At 32.4% G+C, this 21,860-nt stretch overlaps 2 protein-coding genes across 2 annotated transcripts in view; one reads left to right on the top strand and one right to left on the bottom strand.

Annotated features, from left to right (window-relative positions):
- LOC127731800 (F-box only protein 31-like) overlaps positions 1-5,422 on the top strand; it is a 38,328-nt gene extending 32,906 nt beyond the window's left edge. Inside the window, exon 9 of the mRNA XM_052240641.1 lies at positions 5,248-5,422. Coding sequence (XP_052096601.1) covers positions 5,248-5,407 — 160 coding nt within the window. The 3' untranslated portion in view covers positions 5,408-5,422. The remainder of the gene's footprint in view (positions 1-5,247) is intronic.
- A 4,285-nt stretch (positions 5,423-9,707) lies between these two features.
- LOC127731693 (cholinesterase-like) lies at positions 9,708-14,218 on the bottom strand. The gene is made up of 3 exons (XM_052240479.1): positions 12,913-14,218; positions 12,420-12,681; positions 9,708-9,903 (listed from the first exon to the last, which is right to left on the bottom strand). The coding sequence occupies exons 1-3, from the start codon at positions 14,135-14,137 to the stop codon at positions 9,753-9,755; spliced, it is 1,638 nt and encodes a 545-aa protein (XP_052096439.1). The 5' UTR covers positions 14,138-14,218; the 3' UTR covers positions 9,708-9,752.
- Positions 14,219-21,860: the final 7,642 nt, after the last annotated feature.

Genomic DNA, 21,860 nt, shown 5'->3' with positions numbered 1-21,860 from the left:
ATTCAAACGAGAAAAAAACCAATGGCCTGTTTTTTGTACAAAACAAGTGAAAAGCAAATATGATATTTAGCAACAAACGACAACCACTGAAATACAGGCTCCTGACTTGGGACAGGCACATATAGAATGTGGTAGGGTTAAACATGTTTGTTGGTACTGTAACAGCACAACATAAGAACAAACTGTAAAAATCAATTGATAAGGGCTTGCTTCATCAGAACAAAACAAAGCACAAAAACAACTCTCAGGAACTCTAAAGACACAAAGTAACAATCTGAGAGCCTTTGCAGTTACTGAAAGCTAGTTGAAAGCCAATAACAACTAATATATAAAATCATGTATCCAAGACAAACTATCATTCATTACACATCCAATGGATTCAACATCAAGACGTCATAAGTAGTCTTGGAAAACATGAACTTGTGCAATGCCAAAATAAAAGTATTGACAGGATGTAGAAGTGTTAAAAATTGTATAGCAATACATACTACATATTAAACTAATATATGTTCTGATTTATTTATAACAAAATGCAATGTTAGAACAGATAAAATCAATGTTCAAAGATCTTATTATCGTGTTAAATTGATAAGGAATCATAGATTTATTCTAGCGAGGAAGCTCCGAGCATGCTCGAGGATGCTCAGAGCTTTTTAAGTAGGCTCTTCTCAGCAGTTAATGTGACAATAATTATCATGATCCATTAAGATGTCAATCAAATCTACACCACTTCTATGATAAGGAAAGTAGAGCATCATAGAGGAAGCTCCATAAACACCTGTGTAAACATCTGTTCTATTCAAATACATTTTGCATGAAATTTTACAAAACTATAAAATAGATTAGAAATTCTTCAACAGTGCTTTGTAATGCTTGGAAAGAAATCTCAAGTCTCCACAAAAAGTAAAAGTCATTAAAATATTTTCTTATTATATTTAATAATCATTCCTTTTTTATAATAAAAAAATTCTCAAATTTTATAATTAGATGATATGATTTAAAAATAGTTTATACTGTATAATATGCTACATAAAAGTTATCAAGACACAAACAACAGTCAGGTGGCGATACTAAACAAGTAATTTTTTTTAGTCACTTTTATAAGTATTTTTTGTTTTTAAAAATTATTTAATAACCCAATAGTTATTTTAAATGTCAAATAAAGCATGGACTAAACTTAGTTTTTAAGAATTTTTATATCATTTCATTAAATAAAATTAAGTATTTATCCAATTTTAGATAAGTATAGAGAGGTTACTTTAAAAAATAATGACAAAAATATTAATTTAATAAATTGTTTTATACAACTTTAAAAAACTTAGTACTTACAATTATTTAAGGAATATATGTAATTGCTTTTGATTAAGATTCAAATTATAAATAACTTCAAGTCTTAATTAAAGGTTCCATATCTAGTTATAACTGTCTATCTCTAAGATTTTAAAGGGAAATGATATTTTAATAGCCCCAAGAGGCCAATCTTTGACCAAGAAGTGTGGAACAGAAAAGCAATTAGTGCTTGTTGAGGATTTAAATAATTTTACTAGTATTTCATTTGGAAAATAACCAGATGTCTGTGAAAATTTGTTAAAACTAGTAAAACCTGTATGAATGGACACCTATAAAAATAATATTAACAGAAGATACTTATTCATGATATAGAAGTAATATTTGAAACAGCCTCATCTTCAACATAACTTGTATAGGTAATTTTGAAAATTACTTGTTTAAGTAATGCCCCTAACTAAACAATGGTAATATGTTTTTTTAAATAGCAAACTAAGTTCTTTTATAGACAATTATGGCTACTTTAAGAAAAATTGTAATTCATTAGTGGAAGCCTGGTTTGAGGGGGTAATACCACCATTGTTTTCCCACTAGTACGTCTCTCTTTAATTGGCATTTTTTTTTAATTGTGCAGATTTAGCTTTGTTTTAAATAAAGAAATACTTGGCATGAGTAAAATTATTTTCCCCCTATAAATCTTTGTTTAATTGTCATGATTGTTATATTTAAAAAAAAATGTGCAGAATTTATCTATGTTTTAAATAAAGAGATACTTGACATAAATAAATGTCCTGTACTACAGTGAAAATATAGCATAACTTTTCAGTGCATATAAGAAAGTAAACATCACCAGAAGTAAACCAATCAAATTCTCTCCCCCTTTTTTCCCTGTAGAATATAGTATATTTTTATTGCTTTGAAACACCAAAGAAACATGTTTACGACTCAAAAGAACTTTTCTGCAATGAAATGGAGGGTTAATTTCAAACAACTGTCAAATTAAATGGAATATAAAAAAAGATCAATCCTTTTTCGCATGAAACTTTACTATGTTTTAGTAGTATGGTTATAAATCAATAACCATAGTTTGTGTCTTTGATGACTTTTATATTTCATTTTATATAGTATAAATTTAAAATATATTTATATTTCAAATATAAAATTTGAGTGTTTTTTTGTATCATGTGTATTGAAAAAGAATGATAATTATTAAGAACATGTTTTAAAATCATTTTCTTTCTGTGAAGACTTGATACCAAGCATTGAACAGTAATATTGAAGAACTTCTCATCTATTTTATAGTTTTGTAAAATTAATGCAAGATTTGTTTGAATAGACCAGATGTTAACACAGGTGTTAATGGAGCTTCCTCTATAAAACTCTACTTTCCTTATTATAAAAGTGCTATAGATTAGATTGACATCTTAATGGATCATGATAATTATTGTCACATAAACTGTTGAGAAGAGCCTACTTAAAAAGCTCCAAGCATCCTCCGAGCATGCTTGGAGCTTCCTCGTAAGAATAAATCTATTAGTTTAAACATATTTTATTTGCTTAATATCAGCAAAATGGATGAGACACAAGTAAATCATACTTATGAAGTCTTCTCCATAAATAAATCTATGATCCCTTAGCCTTTAGAATAAGTGCATTGAAGCTATTTGTTTTAAGTTTACATTGCAAGGTCACTTTCACAGATAGTATAAGCAATTAGCCTTTAGAATAAGTGCATTGAAGCTATTTGTTTTAAGTTTACATTGCAAGGTCACTTTCACAGATAGTATAAGCAATAAATTAACTATATGTGGTGTATGGAATGATTTTAAGGTTAACATGTCTCACTGTCAGGGTTCGTGTGACCTTGACCTCATTTTCCTGGTTCTTTCATGAAGGTTAAGTTTTCTTAGTAAGGTCATTTTCTCAGACACTGTAAGCAATACATCAACTTTACTTGGTGTATGAAATGATTGTTAAGTGTACATGTCTATGTCTTTCTAGGATGGTTCAACTGATCTTGAACTCATTTTCATGGTTCAACTGATCTTGAACTCATTTTCATGGTTCATCTGATCTTGAACTCATTTTCATGGTTCATCTGATCTTGAACTCATTTTCATGGTTCATCTGATCTTGAACTCATTTTCATGGTTCATCTGATCAACTTTCTTGTAAAGTTACTTTCTCAGATAAAATAAGCAATAGGTCAACCATGCTTGGTGTACGGATGATTGTAAGATGTATATGATCCTCAAACAGGGTTCATATTACCTTGAACTCATTTTCAATGATAATGTAAAGTTTTTGTGATATGTGTATAAGAACCTTTATCTCAAAGACCTTCAATATGAAGTTCAGTAATGCTCAGTTCAGCAGTCGAGATATCTCGATACACATGATAAACCAACCCTTCATGTAATCACTTTCTGTTGTAGGTATTTCTCCAAAGGTCGAGTGGCAGGAACTGGATATATCAACCCCTCGATTAGTCCAGGACATTTATGTATTCAGTCTCAAGATGCTTTTTATAATCTCTGGTTGTTGATGCATTGTATATATGGTTATTACAGAATAAAAGATTTTTATTGAAAGAAGCATGACTTTTTATTTTATGGAAATGAAATTACCCCTTTTTGTCTCGTCTGGATGAAGTCCAAAAAAGTGAGACTTGAACATGCTGTTTTCTGCGTCAGTCTGGCTGCAGTGTCAACAATGTATTAGTTTGCAATTAGGTCTGTTTATGGGAAACCACTAGTGGTAGGTCAATGATATTTGGTATGCAGATGTATTAGCATTGGCCCATCTCATTTCCATGGAGATAATTTGTACCTGTCCCCTAAGTCATGGTCCATTGACTGACTTTGAAACTTTTGCACAGTTTACATGTAAGTCATTTATATTTGTTATGCAGTTGCATGAGTATTTGCTTGTCTCATTTTGATCGAGATTCTATGGCTAGCCCCCTCGTCATGGTTCATTGACTGTGAAACTTTTGCATAATAAACATGTTTAAGTTACATTTTAGGTCAGTTGAATGGGAACTTATGATAATTATATGGTATTTGGTATGCAGTTGTATTCGCATTGACATTTCTCATTGCAGTTGAGGTTACTTGGCTCTGCACCTTCAGTCATGACTCCTTGACTTTTATTAATTTGTATAGATTACATGTTTATTTTCATATTTAAATTATACTATCAACATTGCATAAAAGCAAGACATATATTTGTGCCAACAGTTTATTTTATTGGAACTGGAATTTTCAAAATCAAAACATATTTTATAATGAATTTTAATTGCAACATTTTTCATTTAGTTCCTAATGGAAAGATATTTATGAAATATATATAGTGCTTTCGTTTTCTAAGTTATACTAGGTTATTTAGGGGTGGCATCAATAACTCCAATTTTTTACTTGAATTTGATGCAATATTTGATTTGAATTCTTAATTAAATTTCCTGCTGGGTTTTTCTATCACATTTCACATGAATCTCCAGCTATCAGGGACTAATCGACTATAAATGATGCTTTGGCATAGTACATTGATTCTCCAGCTATCAGGGACAAAGCGACTATAAATGATGCTTTGGCATAATACATTGATTCCCAAAGGTTTGTATGCGTATCGTTCAGCTTTATAGTACGTATTGATCCTTTCAGATTATGCAGCAGAGGACTAACTGCATACCACGGATTTCTGTAACCAAGTTTAAATCCGGGACACATTATACTTCTTTATAATGAATGTTTTGTCAAGTTGTAGATAAACTTCCGTAGGGCTTATCTATTTATTAGATTATGGATGCAAAAGGGATATTTTTTAACTGTGGAGTTCTGTATAAAGAAGCACTGCTTTATCAAATAAATTTGTGCTATTTTATATGTTGTGCTTTGTGAAATGTTGGTAGCAGAAAATTCTATTTATCTCTTTTAGAAATGAAACCATGTTTATTTACAGATATTTTGGCACAGGACGTATTGCAGGTGATGGCTACAGAAACCCAGACCTAGTTACAGTCCATGTTCTTTCTTTTGAGGCAAATGACTTTTTCTTTGCTATGTGGTTCAAATTTGGGGACATGGATGGTTTCTTCCGAATAAATGATATAACAATATAATAAAATCATTAAGAAAATAAAAAAAAAATAACTGTTACTTTATTTACTAGTGTAAAAACTAAAAACATCCTTGTTTGTTACTAAAATTAGAAAGTGTGGTATGATTGCCAATGAGACACTACCCACTGAGACCAAATGATGTAGAAGTTAACTAATATAAGTCACCTTACGGCCTTCAACTATGAGCAAAACCATACCACAAAGTAAGCTATAAAAGGTTCAGAAATGACTTGGAATAGGCACATACAGACTGTGGCAGGATTTAACATGTAAGCGGGCGTCCAATCCTCCCATAACCTGGGACAGTGGTGTACCAGCACAACATGAGAACATTGTTTATTAGTCCCACCAGAAACTTGGTGTTGACAACAGGTTTTCTTCGTGGTCTTTGAATGTTCACATAAATTATAACAGAAATCCAAATTTAACCAGTCACAATTTGAAGATTTGTTTGACAAGTGATCGCAGCGAACGATCTTTTGCAATGTCTTCGACGTTTTATTCTTGCATTCATGTCAGTTTTAGCAATCGTTATAATAGATGCAAGCTGAAATTTCAAAATTTCCAGTAGTCAATCTATAGTGTTGACTCGAGACGGTTTTTTGATCTAAAAAGGGTGTTTCATTGTTTTACAAGATAACCGGAAAACAACTGATATGTTTTGATTAAACTTATTAATATAGGTTAAAACCAACAAACTTCGCATCAAACATTACATATTAGTACATGCCAATGATATTAAGGTCAGGTCAATGAATGACTTTGAGATGAAGAAGAACAATAAAAGCGCTGATCCTTTGCTTTTTGTGTGTTTTTGCTGTGCATGTACTGATTTTGTGTCATGGATTGATACATCATATCCTTTGTTTTCTATTAACCCAGAAAATGTATCCGTTAAGGTGAATGGTATGCATTCGAAACCGCTACTCCACTAATCATGATTGGTTTTTTAAAATAAAGGTCGTGAAAATCTAGAACGGATTTGGTAATTCACGCTTGAAGCACCAGCTAGCACTTTGTCAAAATAAAGTAATTTTCCGTCTTCTTCCTCCAAATTTGTTGATGACATAAATTCACTTTATAGCAAGATTGGTCAAGTAGACTCATATTCCCTGGCGCCTTCGTTATCATTTAAATACAAGAAACCCAATGGTGCAGTCCTGTAGTTCATAGTAAAAACAAGAGTGTCTGTATATGCAGCAAGAAACTTCCCATTATAAGAACAGGCCTTAGAGAAACTTGTGGCTTCTCTGGTACACTGCCTTACTGGAACCTGTTCTCGGAACATTAGTGTCCCATTTGAGGCTAATCGAATGGTATTCCTAAAAAGGCAGTAACTTCTGTTTCAAGAATTGTCTGCTGAAATCCTTGAAGGTATCCAGTTATAGTACTTATTTTAAGTTCCAACGTGTTGCAATGTACTGTTAAATAAGATGACAGAATAAGAGCAATAATTCTTCCAAAACTCGGAATCATTCCAAGACCAATTTAAAGTGATATCAAATTTAAGGTGACTATCACTGTCACAGTTATGTCAACGACTTTAATCAATGGGAATATTGTTTAATACAGATTATAACTACCACGTGACTTACGTTGTATCATAATTTGAATGATTTAGAAATGTAAGATTGATTGTGTATAACATGTAATATAGTTGCAAATGTTTCGTATGGCAAGCTGTTGTGTAATTTATTCCCTTTTTATTGATATCAATTCAAAATTACTTGCATTTTGATAATTTTAACATGATTTTCCCTATTTGTATTAGTTTTCATGTGACTTTAGTGATATTGCGTAAATAACACTTTGTTACCTGCTTTCTATACAATAAACAAACAAATTCTATACGATGTCCAAGTTAATTTTAATCCATTTACATATCTAAATTGAAAATGGCCACCTAATTCGTATATTTGAGAAATTGTTTCTCTTTTTATTTTGCTAGCTTAACCGATACGATATGGCTGTGTCTCAAATCACTAGCGACATTGTTCGATGTTGATGTTTAGATGCCAGAATAGTCGTCTAAACTTTAATTTTACCGATTGTGTTCTATCCCTTTTGTTTCCTATTCCTCATTCTAACATTTTACTCACAGTGTATTGGAATGGCGGTTAATACATGCATTTTTCTGTTCACGTACCCGGTGTCGCTCCTGTTGGAGTGCATGCATTTTCATCAATTATTGTATGTTACCTTGATTTTTTAAACTTCTTAGAACCCCACTCTAATCCCTGGAAAACAAACTCATCCTTGTCATAAAATTAAGGGGTATCACTATTTGGACCGTACAATGTGTTTAAAGTAACATAGTTATCTTCAATTTTAATGTTTTATCCAAACAAAGAAAATCCCATTTTGATCCTTTATATATTTGTAAAATTTTATTTTTATATCATTGATAAATAAATTGCTTACTCCTCTTTGTTCGAGTGAGAGGACTAAAGACTCGAACCCGGTGTTTGGTGGGGTCTATGTTGCTCGGTCTTAATTTTATATGTTTTGTGTACTGTTGTTTATTTTTTCGTCGTTTTTTCATTTTTTTGCAATGGCGTAGTCTTTTTTTTTCGACTTATGAGTTTAAATATCCCTTTAGTATCTTTCGCCTTAGGAAAGGGAAGTTCACGATAGGAAAACTGATGTCGTATTCTCTGTTCTAGGTGGAGATGCAAGAACGCATTGAAAATATTTATACAATATCATAGTTCGTTTCTGTGTGTGTTACATTTTAATGTTGTGTTTCTGTTGTGTCGTAGTTCTCCTCTTATATTTGATGTGTTTCCCTCAGTTTTAGTTTGTAACCTGGATTTGTTTTTTTTTTCTCAATCGATTGATGATTTATTTATTCATGGTGGCTTGCATTTATTTATATTTTACCACGGGTTGGCCCTTGATGTTTAGTATTTTACCACGAGCGATAGCAAAGTATAAATCATCGGCATAAATGACAAACTCGTGGCAAAATCAATATTAGATCATGGCCCCATGCATTTGTTCTTTTCAAATAGGATAAAGACTAATAGTGAAGTAAAAGACGAAGAAAACATGATTAGTTGCATACTTAAACGATTTTCAATATCATACACAGACAGGTTAGAACAAATTTAAATGATTATCAGACTTTTATTTTAGAAAATGGGCTTTCTGCAATTTCTTATCAATGTTTGTTAATGTTTCCATTTTGTGACGAATTTCAGTTCATATTGGTGCATTTGTCCGTAGATTCCTGATATCCTTACGTCCGTCACCGTTCAATGAAATCATTTACACCGATTGATCTCTGCTAACGCATACATGAAAAGCACACGACGCGAGAGTATAATTAGAACAACCTAAACAAATAATGACGTGGACAATCAGCTGACATACAATATATTCATATTTAACCACGGGCGTGCACTCAAAGCGTTTGGTGAACGTCATTAAGAACTGTGTGTATAGACAACTTCAGTTAATATGAATGTCAAAACAAAGGCTATGTAATTTTCATCTTTTTACGACAGCCCTCTTTTGGGTGTCACACAACCAATTTAGCCAATCAGCTTTAACATGTTTAATCAACTACATTTGCATAAATAAAACATTTGATGAATGAGAAACATATTTGGACAATTTTGTTAATTTTTCTGTTGGTTTCTGATACCAATTACTTAATTACTTGTTGGAATTCGTTAGACGTTTTACGTTGCCAAATTTACAAAATACGGTATGATAATGTCGTTGAGGTTTTTGTAGACGAAACGCGCGTCTGGCGTAAATATAAAATTTCAATCCTGGTATCTATGATGAGTAATACATATGGTAAATGCAGTCATACTTTGCCTAGTGGTGTTTAGAAATGGAGGGAAATTTCCAAAGGTTGACATTAGTAAATCTGTCGTCTTATATATCTGGTTTTTTTTTCTTCAAATGATGTGTAATAAACGTACCAGGTGAGATTATCATGCACTTTGGTGGATAGTAGTCGCATTGACAATCATACCTCATCTCCTTTTTTTATATAGCGTTAGTTATTGTCTTTATAGTTGTCAGCAGGGTTTAAGAACATTTGTATTTCGACCTGTTAGTCAAATGCGTTTTGTTAAAATATACTTTTTCACTTGTTTGGTCTTTTGAAAAATGTTGTTTGTGCTGTATTTAGACCCCTCTACCAAGAAATTTGTTTTACCATGCACACGTATAAAAATTGCGATTTTTATCCAACGCAATCATAAGTTTGAACGTTGTTTCAATTTAGACATGTTGTCATTGTCTTTATAAATACACTCATCAGTATACAACCTTTCAGTAAAAAGAATTTGTTACAAAATAAACTTTTATTTTATTATTTTATATCTTCTGATTAATTAAGTACATTCTTCAAAAAAGCACACTGAGATTCCAGGAGTTTTCCACCATCTTGTGGACAATCACTGTCAATAACCAGATACTTCCTGTTATTGGTACGGTACTGATCCCAATCATCACAGCTGTCATGTCTAAAATTTGGATTTCTACAACAAAACAAACATTTCAGATTAAATGATAATAATAAGTATAATGATAGTATCAAATTATTATGTAACATCCAGCGTCTTTGCATCATTTCCCTAATATAAATATTTGTTTATTGATGCCTTTTTATTATGTTTTCTCTTAATGTTCATAGTAACGATGAGCTCATGGTACTTAGCTCCACATGTTACTGATCTTTAAAAAAATAAATCGAATCAAAGCTGGGACTTTTGAAAGATGACCAAATATATAAACTGTTATTTGGTCTTAAGTGAACTCAATTATTTTTCAAATTATGCTTAATTATTAAAGTGGTCAAAACGGTGCTAGGGGGCGTCCTAAACTTGCAGTGAGGTGAGAGCTTTTGTTGTTTTTTTGTTGTTTGGTTTTTTTTTTTGCACCGTATTTAAGACTCACTGTGACTTTAAGATGAAGAACAGCAATAAAAGCGCTGTTCCTTTGCTTTTTATGTGTTTTTTTGCTGTGCGTGTATTGGTTTTTTTGTTGCGGATGTATACCCCATATCCTTTGTTTTTCTATTCTATAAAACAAAACATAATCATCAAGGTTTCATTCTTGCTGTGAATTCGAAATCTAGTAAATTGTATGTTCAGTGTTTTACACCAAAGTTAACTGCATACAAACACTTCAGGCAAACAGAACACACCAATGCAATTGTTCAATTCTGGCTTATATTGACAGTAAAATATTTTTGTTCAATGAATTTTGAAATATTTCAGATTTTATAAGCGTTTTTCTGAGGGAAAAGATAGAATGCCTTTAAAATTGTTCTCTTGTGGTGTACACCATGCCATACTGCAATATAATCATCGGTCCGCTACATTTTTAAGCATTTTGTTAAGGAAATAATATTCAAATGACGATGTATTGACCAGCTGAATGCAAACAGTATAAGTACTAAGCATACTATTTCGGACATTCTTATCTCAAAACACATGACAACATGTAATATTTATCAAAAAGTAAAAGGGAATACAACATGTATAATGTGACCGGGCACAAAACACTGGGCATATGCTACGTCATGGTAATAAATTACATCAGATAATCGATATTCCATGTTTGTACAGGTTTCCGATAATGACATCACTGAATGAAAATTATCGACGAATGTGTACTTACCATGACCAACACGACAGATGATGCAGTGAATCAGGATCTATATTCCATTCTGGAGGACCTGATATCACCCCTTGTATTGGATGGGGGTTCATGTTGCTCAGTCTATGGTTTTTTTTTCATTTATGTTTAGTGGACTTGTTTGTCTTTTCTTCGTTTTTTGAGTTTTTTAATGACTTTTTGGCAATTGGGTGCTGTGAATGATATTTCACAATAGAAAAACAAAGGATATGGGGTATCCATCCACGACACAAAATCAGTACATGCACAGCAAAAAACATACAAAAGCAAAGGAACAGCGCTTTTATTACTGTTCGTAATCTCAAAGTCACACTTAGGCCTTCAACACGGAGCAAAAAAAATACGTTCACCTCACTGCAAGTTCAAGGGCGTACGATACAGTTACAGGGGAGGTAATGACGTTGCTAACGTAAAATGTTATTGTTAGCGACGTCAAACTGACATATCGGGAAAAGATGCATTTTTCAACTGATTTTAATCATTAACTTGAAAACGAGTACATTGGCCCTCTTTTTTTTAAATGACATTTGGTTTCATTATGTGTGAAGATTATTTGTATCAATTTGTATGAACAAATCACCGGTGATTTTTTTTTTAAATCAAATAAAAATACAGCAAGAAATGACGTTTTTTCTAAAACCATGAAGCTATGATAAAAATTAATCATTTCCAAAGAATTGTTACCCAAATTTAGAGAATACTTATGTAAAGAAGATACTCCAAATGTTTTTACAAAAATCCGCTTGTGTTAATCTTTTGAAATAAAAAAAGTTAGGTATATCTGTCTAAAGGATAGAAATTTCCAAGAAATCGAAATTTTGAGTTAATGTCTAACATTTCGACCCCATTTATCTCTAAAAGTAGCACATGAAAGGTGTATATATTTTGTTGCATATTTGAATTGACTAGGGGAAAAATAGCTGGTATGAAAATTGTCGTCAAGAATTCACCGTGGGATAAAAAGTTTATCGTTTGCCCTTTAGACGGCCCTTGGCACCGGTTTGATCGGACTTCTTTGCAAAATCATTCGGACAGACTTTGTAAGATCTATCACCAAATCAGGCACGGTCAAAAAGAACATACTGGAAAGTAGTACATATATATATATAAAACAAAAAAGTTCCAATGCATAGATGCAAATATCAAACTACATGTATGTCGAATAGATCTTGGTAATTTATTAGGTATCAAATGAAAGGTGAAGGACTGATGGTCCTTCTAGAACACATGTTGACTGATAATTTTGAATAATACAAAACTGTATGAATGTTTGAACCATACATGGCTTTTCCTAAAATAAAATATGTAAATTTTCTATATTTTACTCCATGACTATACTAAGGATCATATTTACCCCGTTTTAGCAAACGTTGTCCAGTATTTCATCATTCTCTCACTAACACGTTTGTCTATTTCAGTAAACTTTACGTTGTCAACCAAAGGATAACCAAATACATAACTGGTCTCTGAGCCATGTATAACACCGAACCAAGATGGCGTTGGACTTTTTGCTGATCTATGTTCAAAAGAGTACATATAGACTGGGTTACTAGGGTTTACAGTTGATAAAGTCTGCGCAGTGTTTATAACAGGACACCGAAAGATAACATCTGAACCTGCAAGTGAAGATAATTATGACCGTAAATATTACATAATGTTTTCAAAAGGAAGAGGCATTGCTCGACGATAGACACGTACTTTAAGAGGCTAGTTGATTAAGATGAAAAAATATAAGTTTAAATGAAAAAATTAATAACAATAATCTTTTTTATTTTTTCTCGAGAAAAACAGTATTTTACAACCTAAAACGGTAGATTAAAAGTGATACAAATAAATAGTTGCTTTACCTATGTCGTCCCCTACATCAATGTACAAGGGCGGTTCACCTGGAAGATAAGGTGCTAGGTAGTGCTTCGCAATTATGTTCAATGTTTGATTACTTGATGCTGAGGTAAGTGGAAGTAACCGAAAAAATTCTTCTCTGTTGATTCTTCCAGTGAGAATATTTATCGGTATTTTCAGTACACCAACGTAATATGTTAAGAAGAACGACACCTCGTTCTCAACGACACCTAGAAGAATTGGGATCTGGCGGGAGAATGGACGATCCGACAGTTCTTTAGGTGACTGCGTAATAAATCCATTTTTATCAATGGTTGGAAAATGTACCCTGAAAAACAATGGAGCTTTAGGGTTAGATGGTAACTGTAATGCTGATAACTCAGAAGGTGGTAATAAGCGTAAACATTCAATTGTTTTGCCTACAGTGTCCTTCTTGCATCCGAGATGATTGGCAAATTCATAGGCCGTGGTAAGTGCTTCTGTAGGTGAATGGTATCCGTAATCTGAGTTCGCTGCTCCACTCATCATGATAGCCTTTTGAAAATAAGGTCGTGAAAAGCTAGAAAGGATATGGTAATTTATACTTGCAGCCCCGGCACTTTGTCCAAATAAAGTTATTTTCCGTCTACTTCCTCCAAACGTTTTGATGTTGTCATAAATCCACTTTATGGCTAGATATTGGTCAAGTAGACCCATATTCCCTGGCGCCTCGTTATCATCTAAATACAAGAAACCCAATGGTCCGGTCCTGTAGTTCATAGTAAAAACAATAGTGTCCGTATGTGCAGCGAGAAACTTCCCATTATAATCCCGAACATCGCCTGCGATTAACCCTCCTCCGTATATCCATATCATAGCAGCTTTCCGTTTACAACCTCCCTTCGGAACCCATGCATTCAGGTACAAGCAATCTTCACTTTGGTCTTCAGCTGGAACCGCAGTAGCATAGATAGCAGGCTGAGAACAGGCTTTAGCAAAACTTGTGCCTTCTCTTGTACCCTGCCAACGTCTTACTGGTATCGGTTCTCTGAACCTTAGAGACCCAACAGGAGGTTTAGCGTACGGTATTCCTAAATATGTTGCAATTTCTCTATCAAGGACAGTTTGATTAAATCCTTGAATATATCCAGTTTTAGTCCTTATTCTAGTTTTGAATGAGATGCAATGTGTTGTTAGACACATTGATAGAACAAGACACACACTAATCATTCTTTCAATACTCAGAATCATATTCAGACGAAAACGATGTCAATTGGAAGGAGACTGTCACAGTTATGTTGACTCGGTTCAAAACAAGCGGAAAATGTTTGAATACATATAACCATTTCCTTCCTGACATATATTTTGACATAATTTGATTAATTTACAATAATTATAGAATCGCGTTGTATTGAATGTATAAACAAAAGATTGATTGTTTATCATTAGCTTTAAATGTTCATACGGCAATCTGTCAGTAAAGTGCAAATTACTATTTTAAATTTCAATAAATAATTGCTAACATGCTTATGAATGAATTATTGATATCAATAACTATTTCATAACATGCTACTAAAACTTGTATAATATCTTTAAAAGTGATTTTTGTGTATTTCTCAATATCCTAATAAATGATCATTGACATTAATAATTCATGCGAATTACTATCATCCTCACAAGCAGAACACAGTGAATATTTAAACAGAGGTAAGGGAACATGGGAATGAGGAGCGGGAACCGGGGGAAGCGCAAGAGTAAAAATATGGATAGTCTGGGAAATATTGTTTTGATGATAAGGAATTAAGGGGGAAGTGGGAGTAGATAGAGGGAATTGGGAGTAACGGGGTAGGGAAGTGGGAATTAGGAGTAGGGAAGTTGGAATCAGGGACCTCCTTGTCCGTCCCCTCTTGATATGAATTTCCAAATTTATTTCAGTTTTCTTGTCGAGATAGGGTTACCAACTCCATATATATTGTATGTCGCGAAATAGCAAATCTCAGTATTGGCACGTACTACAACAAGAGTGCTACAATTAAAGTATAATTTTATGTGGCATAAGAAGGTTGATGATGACACATGTTAAAGATGTTATTAAAAGAATCATTGGTATCAATACTATAATTGGTTGGATTTATTAGTATTTGTATTTTAAAATTGACAAAATTATTCATATATTCACATATTTATAAATTAGACAGATGTTTCCACTAGTTCCGCTGATTGATAACGTTTGATTTTATCAGTTTTATGGACTTCCCCTTTTTTAATTTACCTTTAAACTATCATGACTATCAATTAGGACTAAATTTTATCTAACAACTTGTCATACTTTTTGTCAGTCCTGGTAGTCTCCACTCAGTGTTTTACTACAAATTTCATATTTATTGATAAATATTTCATATATAATGCTACATCATTACAAATTAGCTAATCTTAATAAATTTTGGTATTTATAAAAGACATTTAATTATTCATATTCAGAAAACATTTATCAGTTTTGAAACATTGAAAAAATTGCATTAACCAAAATTTAGAACCTTTTGTAATTTTATTAGTATTTAGGTACCTTCGAGTCGTGCAGTAGGTTATGTAGGTCTTCAACCTGGGCTACATTATTCTATAAATATTTTTAATAAAAAAAAAAGACCGCCTGTCCTTTTTCATGGTAGATAACAAAGTAATTTGCTTATCAAAATACCATCATTTATTGTCTAACATATGCAATATCATCTAAACTTTAGTAGCATTTTATACAGAACCACTCTGTGCACGGCTTAATCAGCTTTTTAAAAATTCGTTATAAGTTTGATATATTTTCCAAAATAATAAGGTATTTGTTTCTCTAAAAGTGTTCATTTGCAATTAAACTTAAATTGTAACTTGCAATGGCGGACACGTCTATGGAATTTGCATTTTTTTTGTCCAAAATCATATGTAAACCAAGCTTAGACAATCATAACCAAAAGTCCTTATTTTTACATTTTGGCAATCATAGCCACATCTCCTTATGTTTACAGTTATCAATCCTGTACTATTTTTTTTTGTAAAAATGCATACCATTGAGACTTAAAGAAATTTATAAGTAAATGTAATACTCGTGTCGTCTTCGTTACCAATTTGGGATGAAGCCAAATCCCACAATATACACATCAGCAAACATGTGTCTTATTTTTGGACAACAAGAGTATACTAACTAGATTACAAGATGTATCTTTACAAAAACATATCCAACTTCCTTCCGACAATATAATGATTCGTAAAGATAATTATTATTGACCCAGCTTCCATATTCAAAAAAAATAGATTAATCAACACTATTTATATTACTTTTTTTATTCTTCATTTTTAAATGAAGAATTAACGTTATATTTTCTCCCAGATTTGGCTTAATGAAACTTTCATAAATTAAACAAGCTGTGTCAATCACAACGAAGTTCGAATGTGTTCTGTCACTAATCGTTATACAATAAACGATGTTCGTATGTGTTCTGTAACTTATCGTTATACAATTAACGATGTTCTGTACTAATCGTTATACAATCGACGAAGTTCGTATGTGTTCTGTAACTAATCGTTATACAATTAACGAAGTTCGTATGTGTTCTGTAATTAATCGTTATACAATAAAAGAAGTTCGTATGTGCTCTGTTATTTGTCGTTATACAATTAACGGAGTTCATATGTGTTCTGTAACTTATCGTTATAATTAAAGAAATTAGTATTTGTTCTGTAACTAATCGTTTTACAATTTACGAAGTTCGTATGTGCTATGTAACTAATCGTTATACAATCAACGATTATCTGACGTATTATTTCGTCATGTTTCCAGTTGGTGACGAATTTCAGTTCAAGTGACACAAGAACAAAGGTCATCAGTAATGAGCTGAGGAAGGAAAACGTGCAGAAAGTGAATTTTGATATTTGTATTGTTTATGATCCAATAATCAAAACACACATTAAAGCAAGAAAAATGCCTCGTATGAAGTGTTTACGATTGTTTAAACATACTTCTTTGAAAAGTTTTATGCACAGTACAATGTTTAAGGTGGCACGGTAGTATTTACATTCTGGAATTTAGGTTGCTCTTTTGTGTACCCTACTTAAGTCAATGTATCTGAACAGTGTGATTGGACAAACAATACAGTATCTACTGAACATACTTTCTCAAACTGAGGGATGAATCGGGTGTAGAAAAATGTGAAATAATTTTACATACAGGTGAAAATGAATTTTTGAGAATTTTTTCAAATTTTGTATTCACTGCATGCATGATAAAAGACCTAAAAACACTAGTGACCTTAGGTTTACAAAGATAGCAAAAAAAGTAAACGGTCATGATACATATTCAAATTCATTTCTGAATATTATTATGAAAGTACTTCAGAGTACTTTGTATGTAGAATTTTGGGCAGTATTAGAAAGTGGTAAAAATTCAAAAAAAAAGGCTATCATTATCCCTATGGGCCAGGAAATACTACCGTGTCACCTTAAACAGGGCACCAGTGAGATTTCAGAACTTATCCGGAATGGAATAAATAGCGATAAGTTGTATTCGTTAGACGTTTATGTTGTTTTGTCATGTTTTCCAAATTTAAAAATATATGATAATGGTGTTTAGATATGGGTATAATCTGGTAAATTCAGGCATATTTTGCATAGTTAAGTTTTAAAAATGGCTGGTTATTTCCAAAGTTGTTGACATTAGTAAATCTGTATTCTTAGTTATCAGTCTTATTATTTTTTAAACAGTGTGTATTTAACATACCATGTTAGAGCAACATGCATAATCGGTGTCCTTTAAAATACACAGCACATACTCCACCTGTCAATAAAAAGCATTTTTACATAACACACTTTAATTTTATTTTTTGTTTTATCTACTGCGTCCATTAACATAGTTAAAAAAAGGTAGTGCAGTTTCTACTTTTCATTAAAAATTGTTTGTAAAATAATACAATTATAAATTTTTAACAATTTGTCAATCTTTTATATTAACTAAGTACATTTTAAAGGAAAGCACACTGAGATTCCAGGAGTTTTCCACCATCTTGTGGACAATCACTGTCAATAACCAGATACTTCCTGTTATTGGTACGGTACTGATCCCAATCATCACAGCTGTCATGTCTAAAATTTGGATTTCTACAACAAAACAAACATTTGAGATTAAATGATAATAATAAGTATAATGATAGTATCAAATTATTATGTAGCATCCAGCGTCTTTGCATCATTTCCCTAATATAAATATTTGTTTATTGATGCCTTTTTATTATGTTTTCTCTTAATGTTCATAGTAACGATTAACTCATGGTACTTAGCCCCACATGTTACTGATCTTTAAAAAAATTAATCGAATCAAAGCTGGGACTTTTGAAAGATGACCAAATATATAAACTGTTATTTGGTCTTAAGTGAACTCAATTATTTTTCAAATTATGCTTAATTATTAAAGTGGTCAAAACGGTGCTAGGGGGCGTCCTAAACTTGCAGTGAGGTGAGAGCTTTTGTTGTTTTTTGTTGTTTGTTTTTTTTTTTTTTTGCACCGTGTTGAAGACTCACTGTGACTTTAAGATGAAGAACAGCAATAAAAGCGCTGTTTCTTTGCTTTTTATGTGTTTTTTTGCTGTGCGTGTATTGGTTTTTTTTGTTGCGGATGTATACCCCATATCCTTTGTTTTTCTATTCTATAAAACAAAACATAATCATCAAGGTTTCATTCTTGCTGTGAATTCGAAATCTAGTAAATTGTATGTTCAGTGTTTTACGCCAAAACTAACTGCATACAAACACTTCAGGCAAACAGAATACACCAATGTTATTGTTCAATTCTGGCTTATATTGACAGTAAAATATTTTTGTTCAATGAATTTTGAAATATTTCAGATTTTATAAGCGTTTTTCTGAGGGAAAAGATAGAATGCCTTTAAAATTATTCTCTTGTGGTGTACACCATGCCATACTGCAATATAATCATCGGTCCGCTACATTTTTAAGCATTTTGTTAAGAAAATAATATTCAAATGACGATGTATTGACCAGCTGAATGCAAACAGTATAAGTACTAAGCATACTATTTTCGGACATTCTTATCACAAAACACATGACAACATGTAATATTTATCAAAAAGTAAAAGGGAATACAATATGTATAATGTGACCGAGCACAAAACACTGGGCATATGCTACGTCATGGTAATAAATTACATCAGATATATCGATATTCCATGTTTGTACAGGTTTTCGATAATGACATCACTGAATGAAAATTATCGAATGTGTACTTACCATGACCAACACGACAGATGATGCAGTGAATCAGGATCTATATTCTATTCTGGAGGACCTGATATCACCCCTTGTATTGGATGGGGTTCATGTTGCTCAGTCTATGGTTTTTTTTTTCATTTATGTTTAGTGGACTTGTTTGTCTTTTCTTCGTTTTTTTGAGTTTTTTAATGACTTTTTGGCAATTGGGTGCTGTGAGTGATATTTCACAATAGAAAAACAAAGATATGGGGTATCCATCCAAGACACAAAATCAGTACATGCACACCAAAAAACACACAAAAGCAAAGGAACAGCGCTTTTATTACTGTTCTTAATCTCAAAGTCACACTTAGGCCTTCAACACGGAGCAAAAAAACGTTCACCTCACTGCAAGTTCAAGGGCGTACGATACAGTTACAGGGGAGGTAATGACGTTGCTAACGTAAAATGTTATTATCTCAGATGGTGCCATTAAAACAAAATACATATATGGTTTGGCGATATCTGGCCACAGCTTTTATTCATAATATAGATTCATATGATATATATATATATATAGATAGATAGATATGTATATGTAGATAGATATATGGTTGGTTACCCGAAGATAATATGGCAACCTTGCAGATAGATAGATAGATATATATGAAAATGTAAAGATGCACCGTGGGATACACTGGTGCTTTAAATTTAGAAAACACCGTGGGATACACAAGTGTAGTCTGTATTATCCAAAAACCTAAAATTTCATAGTTAACATTAAGATTCTATGCAGCGAATTCTGCCACATTGACGGAGGAAAACAGAGACTCTGTCAACCGCCATAAAAAGGGCGGTTTGCTGCAAAGCTGTGAACCAGATAACTATAGATAGATAGATAGATACTTTTATTTAAAGTACAACTTGGTACATATAGACCATGACTGTGGGATAAGGACCTAATATTCTCCATGGGAATGAGATGTGCTAATGCTTATACAACTGCATATCAATTATCATTGACCTACCACTAACGGTTCCCCTAAAACTTAAAACTGACCTAATCACAAACTAATACATAAAAACTAAGCAAACGTTTCAAAGTCAATAGACCATGACTGAGGGGGCGGGGCCAAATAAAATCCATGGAAATGAGATATGCTAATGCTTATACAACTGCATACCAAATATCATTGACCTACAACTAGTGATTCCCAATAAACCGACCTAATCACAAACTGATACATGTAAACTAAGCAAAGTTTCAAAGTCAATAGACCATGACTGAGGAGGCGGGGCCAAATAATCTCCATGGTCATGAGATGTGCCAATGTTAATACAACTGCATACCAAATATCATTGACCTACCACTAGTGGCAATAAAAGGCCCAGAAATAAAAAATATGAAACAATTCATTTGAGAAAACTAACGGCCAATTTTATAACAAATCAAAAAACGAAAAACAAATATGACAGACATGAACCAACCTTTTAGAATAAGTTTATTTAAAGGATTGATAAGTTTAGCCCGCATCGTATATAAATTTGCGGGCTCGGTACACAACATCACCATAAAATTTAGAATGTGCTATTCCGTCTGAAATAAGTTTTTTACAGGTACAGCCAAACTTGCAATCCAAATCTTGGTATCCATGGAAGAATTAAGTAAAAGTTTTAAGTAATTTGTAGTAACGAAATCCCTGACTTAATAATTTACCAGTAATACATAGATCACGCTCATTGAATTCCAAAACGTCACTACAGACACGGGCATAACGAGCGAGTTGGGATATATAAACACCGTAAGATGGTGCCAGAGGAACATCACCGTCCAAAAAAGGAAAATTACCAATAGAGAAAGAAACATCGTCCCTTTTGTCGTAAATTTTTGTGTAGAGTTTCTGGTGTTAAAATGAAATATCTAAATCTAGGAAAGGACACTTATTGCTGTTAATATTTGATTTGTTTAAAGTAACTTGTTGCGGGTAAATTTCGGCAGTATGTTTAGGGAATTCTTGTTTATTTAACAAATATCATCAAGATAACGGGAAGTTTTGTTGAATTTATCAATTAAATGGAATTTAGATGGGTCTTTACTGAGTTTGGCCATAAAGTGTGATTCATAACAGTACAGGAACAAGTCTGCTATTAAAGGGGCACAATTGGTGCCCATGGGAATACCTACAATCTGTCGATAAACTTTATTGCCGAAACGTACATAAATGTTGTCAAGGAGAAAAATTTATGGTTGTAATCATCTCATCATACCTCCAGTAGGTATATCTAGCATATTTTCTTTTTCATTTGAGAAAAAGGCTTTATATGAGTTGCAGCAAATAAACTTGCAATTAGATATTTATCGAACGACCATTTAATTAAATAGGAAAACTTTTGTTTGATAAGATTGTGTGGAAGTGTAGTGTAATGAGTGGAAAAGTCAAAACTGTCAACCGAATCAAAAGGACCATCAAAAGCATGTAATTTATCAAAAAACATCCACAGATTTTTGTATTCAACCCCAAAAATGGTTAATTCCACTATTTCATATGTTTTATTACAAAAATTAATTATCAGTTATTTGATAGTAGTTAAGGAACTCGTTAAAAGCATTGAAATTCTAGTAGTAGAACACTTACTAGAGGCCAGATGAAAACGATATTTTACGGGTTTTTTATGTAGTTTAGGTAACCAATACACAGTGGGGACCTTCAAATGTTCAGAAGAG

This window comes from Mytilus californianus, unplaced genomic scaffold, assembly GCF_021869535.1.
Source record: "Mytilus californianus isolate M0D057914Y unplaced genomic scaffold, xbMytCali1.0.p SCAF_20, whole genome shotgun sequence".
Classification (NCBI taxonomy): Eukaryota; Metazoa; Mollusca; class Bivalvia; order Mytilida; family Mytilidae; genus Mytilus; species Mytilus californianus.
The sequence above is the reverse complement of the archived record's forward strand: the minus strand, read 5'-3'. Positions and strand labels throughout refer to the sequence as shown.

Bases quoted from the DNA above. Each gene is read 5' to 3' on its own strand.
- LOC127731693 (XM_052240479.1), bottom strand. From the start codon at position 14,137: ATGATTCTGAGTATTGAAAGAATGATTAGTGTGTGTCTTGTTCTATCA. The intron at 12,682-12,912 runs GTAAAGCAACTA...CTTCACTTGCAG, and splicing joins TGATGTAGGGGACGACATAG to GTTCAGATGTTATCTTTCGG. The intron at 9,904-12,419 runs GTAAATATGATC...GTTTTGTTGTAG, and splicing joins ACAACGTTTGCTAAAACGGG to AAATCCAAATTTTAGACATG.